At 41.1% G+C, this 12,253-nt stretch overlaps 1 protein-coding gene across 1 annotated transcript in view; it reads left to right on the top strand.

Moving 5' to 3' along the window:
• Positions 1–12,253, top strand: part of slc25a21 (solute carrier family 25 member 21) — an 87,278-nt gene that overhangs the window by 63,998 nt on the left and 11,027 nt on the right. Inside the window, exon 4 of the mRNA XM_080041832.1 lies at positions 8,323–8,406. Within this exon, the coding sequence (XP_079897958.1) occupies positions 8,323–8,406 (84 nt within the window). The remainder of the gene's footprint in view (positions 1–8,322; positions 8,407–12,253) is intronic.

Here is a 12,253-nt window from a genome sequence, read left to right as displayed (position 1 = left end):
TTTTTTATTTCCCCTTAGTCAACCACTCTTCATCCAGCTCTTTAAATACCTGCCGTTTTAAGAGTAACTGTTTTTACATTCTGTCCTCTGTGGTTTTAGGTCTGAAGCAACTGCTTTTGCTAATATAAACCATATCATATACAGTAACTGCATCAACATGTTGAATGCGTTGTTTAAACTTCCATCAGTCCAGCAGAGTTTGCAGCTTGTTGGGTGATTATGTAATGCTTTGTTTTCAATCCCTGTTGTACATGTGTTTTTAGAAGATTTGAATTGAATTATGCAATACTGTAAATTGTATTGTGTGACATGGCTGTCAGTCATTGCAAACCACTAAGTCTGCCAGTAGCCTGTTTCAAGCCTGATTAGAAAAACCTGTTAGTGGCCCTAGCTTGCAGCAGTATCCATGGCAACACTACCTCCATTTAGTCACAGCACGCACGAAAGGGTGTCCCACATGGAGGGCTTGGAAGTGATCTTTGATTAGGTCTTTGACAGATGACATCAAGTCTTTTTCTGGGAATGAAGTGATTGTGCTTAGGATGGCCCAAAGACTTACGTCCCCCCTTTCCACATCCACCTCTGTTTGCCCCCAACTGCTTGGTGAACCCCAGTGCACTCATGGAGGAATCCCTGACACAACCCTCAAACAGCAGGGCACAAAGCTGCAACAGTCTGATGCCTGATCTTTCCTTGTAAATGAGCAGGCAGGTCAGCGTCCATCATGCCAGCTACTAATCCCCCTGGCGCTGTGACACTGCATCGCAAGACTTTACTCATAGTGTGAAGGCCAAACACATGCCGCATGTGTGCATCATAAACCAAGCTTGTTGCACCGCTTCAGTGCACAAGGGTCAGTCCATTGCAAATGGTAGTGTCAATTAATCACTATACCTTTATTTAATCAGGTAAGATTCCTTGAGATTAAAATCTATTCTCCAAGAATGACCTGGCAAAGAAAGCAGCACTATGATGGAATAAGCACAATCAACACAGTCACATAGAATTCTCATACATCACATTCAGCATCCAATTAATATACAATACGAGATCAGGGAAAAGGAAACGGAAGTTAAAAATAATTACTGTTAAAAAAAATTCAAATTAAATAAACAAGGTCAGATGAAATAAATAAACCTTGATGTTCTGAAGTCTGTTTGTTTTTTTTTGTTTTTTTGGGGGGGACAACAAAACAGCACACTTGGCAGGATTAAAAATACATTTGCATTCCAGTTGTACTCTGGTGATGACTTGTGTTTTGCATGAGAGATGTGGCTCAGATAAATTATGGGTCTCAATCAGATTGACCATTTACAATAGAATTCAATATGCAAAGAAAGTGGTCAGCAGTTGTATGTTTGAATATGCATTGTTTTACTTATGTGTCCCAAAAGAACCCATTTAACATATCCAACAAAAGTTGCAAAAACAACAATGACACTGGTCTGCCATCATTGTTTGATGAATATATTTTTACTTAAAATAATGTAGAACATTATGCCATGCTCTGACTTACAATCTTGACAATTCTAATGCTGTGAATAATGTGAAATATGGGACATAGTAATGGGACTTCCTGGTGGTCCCAGCAGTATGTGTATCTGCAACATCATTTATTTTCAGCCTTAACTGTCAACTATCTAATAAAGGCAAAATGCCAGAGACATAACCTTTAAAAACCTTAGCCCATTAATTTTAATGTTGTGACAGATGTAACTGCAGTCACTCACGGATGCTAGAGAAGTAACAACCAGTCACAAATGGATGACTAAATAAGAAATGTCAGCTATAGATAGATGTACACTTAAAGAGCAGATGTGCATGTCAATGTATGTGTCGTACTGGAGCACCTGTAATCATTATCAGTAAGGGGCTTCACATTCCAGTACACTAATTACAGAGTGGAGGCATTGTGTTCTTTGATTTCACTAGACCCTGACTGTGCTGCAACCACAATGCTGCCTCCCTGCTGCCCCATCTCTTTATTTATTTTTTGACTCTCAAAACTCATGTCTGCACATCCTTTATCCCACCTCCTTCACCCCCTTTGCAACCTCTTGCAAGAGTCACTTGTAAATCCTCTATCAAACTAGGTAAAAACAGTTGTCACTATGTTACCACTACTTGTGGATGCATTGCAGTTGCTCTGCATTTTAAAATGACACAACTCACTTTTTCAACTACTTCCTGAAGCCCAGCCACAATCTCCTTCCCCTTCGTTGCAGTCGTGATAATTTGTACTTACATTGTTGAACAGACGCTTAAGTGCTCAGCATGGTCCCTTCGCCAAACTGTGTGTGGCTGTGTGTACACTGTCTACAGCAATTAAATGTGTACACACTCACACATGTTGTGTTCTCGTACTTGTGGCAATTACCATTACTTTCCAAAAGGGCGCTGTGGACACTTGTACATTAAAAAGCGTAAAAAAGTGTTTGTACCACAAACAGATGAGCCAATCATCTTCAAGGACCAGCATACACTCATTGCGGCTACATACCATTATATTTCAAATCTTGAGAGGGATATGTCAGATTGATGGTCCAGATGAAATGATGTGTGCTTGCACAAGCAGAATTGCAAAGATCAGCTCAGAACCCTGCAGCAGACCATACACTTCTTCCTTAATTCCATCGATCTTTCCCTCAAATTACACAGCCCACAGCTTATATATTCTGTGCTTGTTTTATAAACCTTTGCATTGTTTCTACTTTCAAAGTTTTGAATGGCTGTCTGGATCAATAATACTTCATGTCACTCATGCTGCACTCAAAATAACTGGATCGAAGGTTCAGGATCTGGTTGGCGTCCATTAAAAGTAGCTATAGTCTGAATTGACCTTAAGCCTTCATCCTTAGTTGCAACTCGGTATAACCAGTTGAAGACAGGGTAGTATTTTTTGAGGAAGCTGAATGTCAGATAAATGATGAAAGGGAAGCCTAATGGAGGAAAAAAGAGGGAAAGCAGAGGTAACATTTTACTTAGAGCCTTTTTTATCCATGAATGGTTTGGGGATGGTTTCTCAACTTCTGCCATTAGCCTGCTTCTACAGTACAAATCAATATTATTTTGTAAAAAAAAAAAAAATCGTATCTCCAAACACATAAAGTTACCAATTAATGTATAGAATAAATAATACAACATGGAGCTGAGATTACCCATTGAAAAGCAACAATGATGTCCTCTGTTAAATCTCATTAGTTTTCAATCTGTGGGGTGCTTGGTGGCGCCCTATGCAAAGTTGTGCCTTGGCCTCTGGAGACAGGGCTGAGAAAAGATGGTCCAGTGTTGTAATAGTGACTCTCGGGTTTCTCTCTGGAAGCATGCAGGAAAGTTGTCTTCTGTCTGGAGTGCACTGTGTTATATAGGTTACCTGCTGTCAGGGAAGTCTCCAAAATCCTGAAGCATCTCCCTAACATCAAAGTGGCTATTACTCACGCTGCCCTCGACCAGTCTACCACCGGGTAGTCTTGACCTAGCTTGTCTCGCCTGCAAGCATCTGTGTAATGGCTTCTTTTTTTTATCTCTATTATGTCCAACCATGGATTTGCGCCATTCTGACATTGAACTTGTCTTTTACAATAACCAAACTAGATGATTTTTGTGATGATTTTTTCTGAAGTTCTTGAAAAATACTTGTACTTTTCTAGCTGTTATACAGTGTATATCTTATATCTGTTATACTAATATACGTGTTATAGTTAAAATGATTGCTCAAACAGTAGCACCATAATTTCCGGTAACAGCATTTGGCAGACGTCAATACACTCTACTTTAAGCACACAATAAATCCTCTCTGTTCTACAACCGCTTACTGGAAATGTCAGTGAGACTGCTAATTTGTTCCACCTATCTGCTCCACTTCAGCATTAGTGGCTTTCTAAATTAGCTGCAGTCCACACTAACATATAGAGAGATCTTTCATTCAACAAGAAGTCTGTAATGCTCAAAACATCTGAGTCTTAGTCATGGCCTGGCCCTGCCTAGCTTATCCTCGTGCTGTTTTATACAGCTCTTTTCCTGCTCTTCCCTGGTAACACAGCCTGATCTCGGGTCACAGAGGTCACAGTATATGAGCAGACATCTGGACTGCCAAACTGGTCCCAACATCACCATAGGGAATCAGTGGAGTCAGTTTTATCGGAGTTAGAAAGAATCCAGATTGACGGAGGGATGTCATAGCCCTTTTAACAGCCAAGGTAACCTTCCCTCCTTCATCCACACCACAGCCTGATCCATAACCTGGAACCAGTATTTTTGTGGTGCAGCTGAAATCCAACCCGGCCCCGGTCCAGATCAAGCTCTGGCAGCCTGCCGTGTCACAAGCGCCAAAGGTTTATCACTTCCCCTCTACTCCCATCTTGCATCTTCTTCCCCTCGACTTTATTTTCCTATTCCTCTCTCCAAAGGATGTCTTTATTGGCCTCCTCCCGCCTTTTAAACACTTAGAGTGCTGTCACGGATTCAATCTTTAAATATTTGTTTTCCTTGCTATTTTTTCATGTTATTGTGCGAGGTGAGGGCCAGTTGAAATCAACATTATTGCATTACATTTAGTTGGCAGACGTTTATGTCCAAAGCAACTTACAAACCACATAGGAGCAAGAACTATATATTCTCCAAAAATTGGGAGTGTATCCCTTTAAAACAAATTACTAAAAGCATTTTCATACAGTACCAACACTTACAAATCAACTGTCAAACTTCTTGTTTGATACCCTTTTTATCCACCAAACACACTTTTTACTAACTAGTCAGGCATCACTGTTGTCACCAACAATGAGTTGTCAAAACAATCAGCATATTTTTTTTTGGTTAAACTCCTTTACCCAGAAGCACAATTGGATGGCAACATGCACATTTTACCGCATTTGCTATGTTGGACTATTTAGGTCGGAAAAGTGCTCTTAACCTTATGTACCAATGCAATGGACTTCTTCCATCTTTATTATCCTGCTCATTAAAATTAATTGTCTGGCTGTAAAAAATAGATTTCCCTTTTATGTAGCCTTCTGGATTGTCTTATGCACTTCAGATCTAACATGAGAAACTGCAGAACTTTCTTCCTTTGCCCCTGGTGATTCATTTCTTCTTTTTCGTCAATCATATATTTTCTCTCTCTCTCTTTTTCAAAGCACTGAGCATTCCTAGAAGGAAGGCATAAATAGATCAAGGCTCTCACTGTAGCAGCCAGTCTAAATACACAGCAACACACATAAATCATTATGTTCATACTTGGAGAAAGTTGCACAATTTGAAATATGGCAATATAATAGATGGCATAAGATGAACTACCTGAAGTAGATAAAGTCATTACTTCTCAAGGGTGTTAATTTATGTCAACCTGTCTGGTTAGCTATAAATATGATTTCATATCACCCTTATTATCCCCTAAATTTTAAAGTGAGCAAGTCATCAAAATCGTTCCCAGTGCCACTGAGGGAATACCCCTCATTTAATAGGGCATATTTTTAAGAGTTCTCCTAAAAAGCATGACCTGCCCCTTTTAAAAGTAGACCCATCAAACCTCTGCCTTTTGATCAACCCAATAACCCCCCTACCCCCTTCCCATAGGCATTTTTTTAACACCATCATTAATGAGCCTCACCTCAACATCTCGTCTTCTGTGAGGTGACAGCCCGTCTTGTTGGTCCCCGGTTTGAGCCCATTACCACCGGGGTCTGGGAGCGGACACGGCCTTGAAAAAGCCCTCAAACGATGCACTCCTGTCCATAAAAATACAAAGAATGGCGCTCTGGCCTGCTACTCCGCCCTCATTTACCTTTTTTGCTTCTTTGTGGATGCCTAGAGTTTGTACTTTTATAGGAAGGGGAGGTCAGGTGAGCGTGGTCGTCAGGGCTATTTACCCCAGAGTGCTTGTCTCGTTCACAGAAGCACCAAACCTGCCCTCGCCTTCACCTTCACCTGGGCAGCTCTGGGCCTGTAAAGCACACACACAGGGAAAGTGGGCTATGGGTAGGAAAGGAAAGGAAAGGAGGGGTACTCTTGATGAACTCACAGATTTCAACACCTCTGAGTATACTGTATCTCCACTAGTTTTTGCCGATGATTAAAGATGTTCTAAGCTTGTGTGTTTTAAAGAAGCCCCAGGGTTTTCCGCCGGTCTTCTGTCTGCAGGGTTTACGATCCGCATGGCTGAATCCAAGGCCAAGTCAAGAGGAGCCCATCTTGTGCTAGTCTTAAGCCAACAAGTATATTGTCACTGAGGACATATTAACAGCAACTAGAGCTGTTTGTCCGTACCAATCCTCTAAAACTGAACATTCAACCAGGATCAAATCTTTTAGTCCTAGGCTATGTCCACAAGTACTCACATCACAACAGGACACTTAAACCGGAGCGTTTTGAAAACTCTGGCCTAAGTGAAAATTTTGGAAAACTCTGTATGTGACCAGGGATGCCTGAGGTTTTGAGAAATGCTGGCATCATTGACCTCGAATTTTCTCATGGAAATAGTTGTTATCTTCTGAGCATGCGCCAACCTCGATCAAGAAGACACTCGATGTGCATGTTCACTATGTTCTTATATGTTGTCTGATGTGACAGATTATCGCCCCCTACTGGCCTGGCATGATTAAGTCAACATTTTCAATTGTTCTTTGCGTTGTCATGAGTACGAAGTGCGATTGTAAAACAGTGATGTGTACAACATATTTCTGCAAACGGATGGGGGGTGGAAATGCGTTTCTAAAAATATCAGTGAACATGTGGCCTTATTTTCCACTGTTGATTGCTGTCAAAAGCGACACAAGTGGCTTCTTAGCCAGGGGCCTGACAGTTCCCCTGCTGCCAGTTCTTCTAGTCCTCCCTAATATCTCACTCCCTGGGCCTTGCTGTTTGGTCCCTGGCTTTTATTGCAGGGTAGGAGAGGGCCATGAGGAAATGAGGTGACCCTGGGGTCACCAGTGGAGTCAGAAGGGTTGGAACCGGACTATGGCCATGCCAACACCACTCTCTCAGGGCCGGTTCGTGTTGAGACAGGCAGAGAGAAGGAGACAGGGGGAGACTGGGGACAGGGGTCCCTTCCATCCTTGACCCTAGCATCATATGCTTTTAATTAAGCCAGATTTGAATATGTTTACAAGCCCCAGTAGTCTTAAATCTTCCGGGTCTTTGCCCCCACTCCGTACCCCATATTCCACCATCCCCTCATACCTTTAGTCCTTCTTTTTCTTCTTGTCTTTAATATGGTGTCAGACATCTATTTATTATGCTGTTTTAACTGGTTTTCAGGAACGGGTTACAAGCTATTTGGGAATCCACCAAATAGGATTTGAGGGACACCCCTCTAAGATGTTAATCTGTTAGCGATATGAAAGGCCGCTCACCCCACTAAACTCCCCCACCACTGGAACCTGGGGGCCCTTTATGGCCCCATCAGGCACCCGCATGGACGACTTACTGCTGACCTTGTGACCTGGCAGTTGAAGCCATATGAGAAGGGAATCTTTCTCTTGTCCCGTTACCTTCTGCTCTTTTCAATTCTGCCTCTGTTTCTACCCTTAGAATCCTTTATATTCTTTACTTTTGCAGGAAAATGATTGCGATTTCTGATATCATCTTTAGCATTTTAAACCGTTCTTTTATTTATTTATGTTTTGTTAATTACTCAAAATATTGGGACAAAAATCTATGCGTAATTTCATCAAACTATTTAGTTTATTATGTTGTTTTTTTTGTTTGAGTTTGGGATCTATTCCTTAGCCAGATAGCCCATATAATGAGTCTCAATCCCCAAAACTCTTTATCTCCAACAGGCACAATTTATATTCATTCTTTCAACCTTTCATGTAAAGGATTTACACACAGCTCGCCAGCGTTTATGAGGGAGGTACCAGCATGTTTGCTATACAACAAAAAGTCCTTCGACTGGCTCCATCATATTAAAGATTTACACGTAACTGAAGAGCTGTTACAATTGGCTTACTAGCATGTTAGTAGCAGAAAAGCTTGCCCAAATAGGCCTGGTCCTGGGAAGTTGGGTGGCTAATTGGATCGGTTGGGTTAAATAAATGTTTGACTTCACCTCTGCGCTGGGGGGAGAAGCCCAGGAGCCTCTCATCTTAGCAGAGGAGGAAAAAACGGTGGATGAAAGGGCAAGGGGAGGAAAATATAGAAGGAAATGAGTTCATTTGTGATAAGATCAAATTTGTTCTAGTGCATTTTACACACACGTGTTACTTTGTAATTTACACAGACAGTGAGAAGAAAAAAACATGTTAGTGAGGAGAAAATAGTTAGAATGTAGTTAATGTTAAATTGACAGTAATGGAAACTTTAATGAGAACTTTGTCATTGCAGGTTTCAGATCCAAAGAGGAACTAGCGACCCCAACAGCTACAGGAGCCTGAGTGACTGCTTCCGGACCATCTCCCGCAATGAGGGGTAGGTTTATCCTTAATGGTTGATGCCAAATACAGGACTCAGTGTGAAGGTGGATTTAATTTAATGTATGCTTATTTTTCTTTCAATGGGCAATTTGCACACAAAAATAACAACAAATTTGGCAACAATTCATCACACCCATGAAAACATTTTTAAGAAACAGAATACTATAATGTCAGGAATAAATCTGAAATATGCATGTCAGAAGAAAGTCCATCCTGACATTATCAACTTTTTGACATTATCAAAAATATGATAATGGATTAATATGCACAACACTATGAATTAATTTAACTAGTATGTGTTGATGGTGTGACTTCCGTATTAATATATACTTATATACCAAATGTTTTAAAGAAAGTCATGCTGCCTGTTTTAAATGCCACACATACAAATATAGTTGCAATGTACTGTAGTATACTGCCTGAAAAGGTTCAGATGCTTTGAAACAACCGGTATGTCTGTCAGCAGCCAATAGCTTGAACTTAACTTTAACAATGAAGTAAAGACGGTGATCCCACCATGCTTCCTCCTCCTCGGCCTGCCCTGTGACAGGCCTTTGAGACTGTGCAGGAGTAGGAGAAAGTGGTTGCCACTTGCTCTGTTTACGGCGAGTCGACAGCTTTACAGCGGATATAAAGTTGATCTGCTGCGAGGTGTGAGCGGGCGCATGGTGAGAGGCCACTAGTGACAGTTGGAAAGTCTGTTGGCTGTAGTTCAACAGACGCACCTATCCTGAAACAGTAGCTGTGTCCTCTTCACCCCACACACACATCCACGCAAACTCTGAGTGTGAAATGTAATGCCTTTGTGCCTGCATGCTTTTGGGGTGTGTCTTTTTGGGAGTAGGTTGGCATTACATTTCCAGAGAACTCTGACTCGATCAGATCTATGCCAAATAACACAGCATCAACTATGAGGGCTATTTGACTTTAGGCTCGTGCATGAAAAGCGTAGTATTTGCCGGAGTGAGTCCCCACAGACAGAAGATCCACTTTCTTGTCGACCAATTAACACTAACAGTATATTTTTGCTGAGGCTGTAATCACTCCCCAGTAGCACATTGCGGATTACCTCCAGGCCAAACCACTTAGTTATAACTTGTACAAATAGTGTTAGGCCCCACTATTGTAGTATTATTATTAAAAATAAACATCTCCCTTCAGCTTATGGCAGGGCTGAGCTAACACCAGGCCTCACTCTCTCTGAGGTGATGAGGGAGGAAACTTGAGCTCTCGGCTCTAGCTCTGTGATTAAACTGAGGAAAGACATGAAAATGTGCATGTGTAACGCCATCCAAAGCTTGGACGCACTAACTATACCTTTAGTTGTTGCTTTTAACATTGCAGTAGGATACATTTCGAATGCTTGTAGTTAAGAAGTGACTGTTGTTGTGTGATTTTGTTTTCTGTTAAAAGATGAAAATTTGACTTTAGGTTTTTATTTAATGTTGCAAATATAGCATGCTATCCTGTAGCCATCCTCTTAAGTGTGTGACAGTGTGAACTATGCTCACCAACACTTGGTTGTTGTATTGCCTTACAGGCCACGCTCCTTTTACTGTTGCATATGGGTGTAGCAGCGTGAGCGCGTGTTAAGTGTTTCCGTCTGGAGGGAAACAAAAAGTCTCTATTCTCCAGCATTCTTTACCAGTGGTGTATCCACAGACTGGGTCGGGACCCAAAGCCCGGCCACAGGAATATTAAAAGGGTCCATGTATTACAGCAGAGCGTTTTGGCCTGCGTACAGTAAATCGATGACTAATGCCTGGAACTAGTGCAGGGTCGAGGGGGGGGTGTTCACTCCAACTGGGACCACCCATGCAAAACATATCTACATTCATGGAAATGTGAAGAAGTGCAGATAAGCGTGTCCACCATATTACATATGTTTTATGACATTGAAGCAGGCGTGGTTTATATGTTAAAGGAATAGTTTGACAATTTTGGAAATAAACTTGTTTGATTATTTGTCGAGAGTCATTTTTCAACCTCAGTGTTTGTATGTAATCAAAAAGATAAACATGTCTATTGGTGAGCTTCAGAGGTGCTTGTTGATTCTTTTCTTTTCTTTTTCACCTTTGGAAAGAGTCAGGCTAGCTGTTTCCCTCCATTTCCTGTCTTTGTGCTGCATCTAAAATAATCTAACCCGCTGTTGGTGGTATTTATCTAACAGACCAGTATTAATTCTTCACATCCAACTCTCAGTAAAGTGAATAACCATATTTAACAAGATGTCAAATCCTTATTTTAACATTGTTTTCTTGCTTTAATCCAAATGGATTGCACCAAATTCACCAAGATCTGCTCTGAAAACAACAACTGTATGTTCATCATGTCAAAGCAGAAAAGGAATTCTCCTCCCGTAATCAAAATAACTCATCTCCAATTGCCTCCCAGTACATACAAAATATGATTAAATGTGATATTACCTCACAATGTGCATTATATACTGCAATACGTTTATATGACTCATGAAATATAAACATTTGTTGTGTGTGGCTTTATCTCATGAACCTTGGCCTCTGGTAATTCTGCTGTATTGTCCCTGTAAGTGACAATGTCAAGGTTACAATAGACAATGGGAAAGTGGAAACATGTGCAAACGAAGCATGCAGGTTGTTTACGTTTAAAACATTTCCCTTGGGCGACTCAGATTTCTTTTGGATTTCCAAGAGCGCTAGGAAAATTAATACATCTACTTTGAACAATAATTGTATTCAAGATTTTATTTAATTTTTACAACTGAGCTGTCCTTTTATCATGTGTTCAGTTCTAATGTTAAGATGTCCGAATTGGTACTTGATGGATATATTTGGCAATTTATTTTAATCATTCGTGTCCGTGTAGATCTGTCAGTGCTATGCTCCTCTCCAGACGGATGCAGGCTGTTAAAAAGGGAAAGGTTTATGAAAATGAAAGACAAATCATACACATAAGCACACAACACACACACACGCACACGCACACACACACACACACACACACACACACACACACACACACATCCATCGTCCCCTCGCTCTGTGTCAGGAGAACATTTGTTTAGGAAAGCCAAAAAGGGACTTAGTGTGTACTTTACATTGGAAATCAAATTAGGATTCAAATGGTAGCCACTCACTAGAGGCCATATTTGTTCTGTAACAAATTTCACTCCTCCTTCATCACCTGGCGGCTCCCCAGCCTGACCACTCCCGGAAAATCTGTGGCCAACATTTGCATGGACAAAGAGAGCACAGGGAAGGGTCTTCCGTCTCACTGAAATGACTTGTTTACACAAATCATACGATGTTTTAATATTTGGCTTCGAAGAGGGATTTTCCTCAGCCATAATCTCTCACTCCATCGTTATTATGATGGCTCAGTTACTTGTATCACTTGTATAACTTCAGGTGTTGTTGAAATAGAATGGCTCTGTCACCTGATGACAAGTGTTTTAACAATTAGTTGTGGTTCACTGCTGTCGATTCTGTGTAATTTTGAACCTCCCGTTCTCCTCGGGTAATGTTGAGTGAAAATGTGTGCCAGCAGCAACACTATTTACACTTGGACCAAATCAACCAAGATCATCTCTGTTGACTTGCAGAGCATGTTTTCACAACAGAGCTGGTGCCACTGTTCACAGGATACAGTCGGTCACGCCATGTTGTCCTCTTTGTCCACAGACCTGTGTTCAGTATCAATATGCTCTCCCTTATACTCTTGTCTCTCTCCCTGTAAGATAAGTGTGGGGGGCTGCCCTCTCTTGAATGTTCCTATGCACGCTTAAACATAAATTATTATTATTTGGCATGGCAACAGCTGTGTTGATTGTTCAAATGTTGGTTAGGCTCCATGGTCCCTTAGTG

Source organism: Ammodytes marinus (assembly GCF_949987685.1).
Source record: "Ammodytes marinus genome assembly, chromosome: 15".
In the NCBI taxonomy this organism is placed as follows: Eukaryota; Metazoa; Chordata; class Actinopteri; order Uranoscopiformes; family Ammodytidae; genus Ammodytes; species Ammodytes marinus.
Note: the sequence above shows the minus strand (reverse complement) of the source record. Positions and strands in the feature narration are given on the sequence as shown.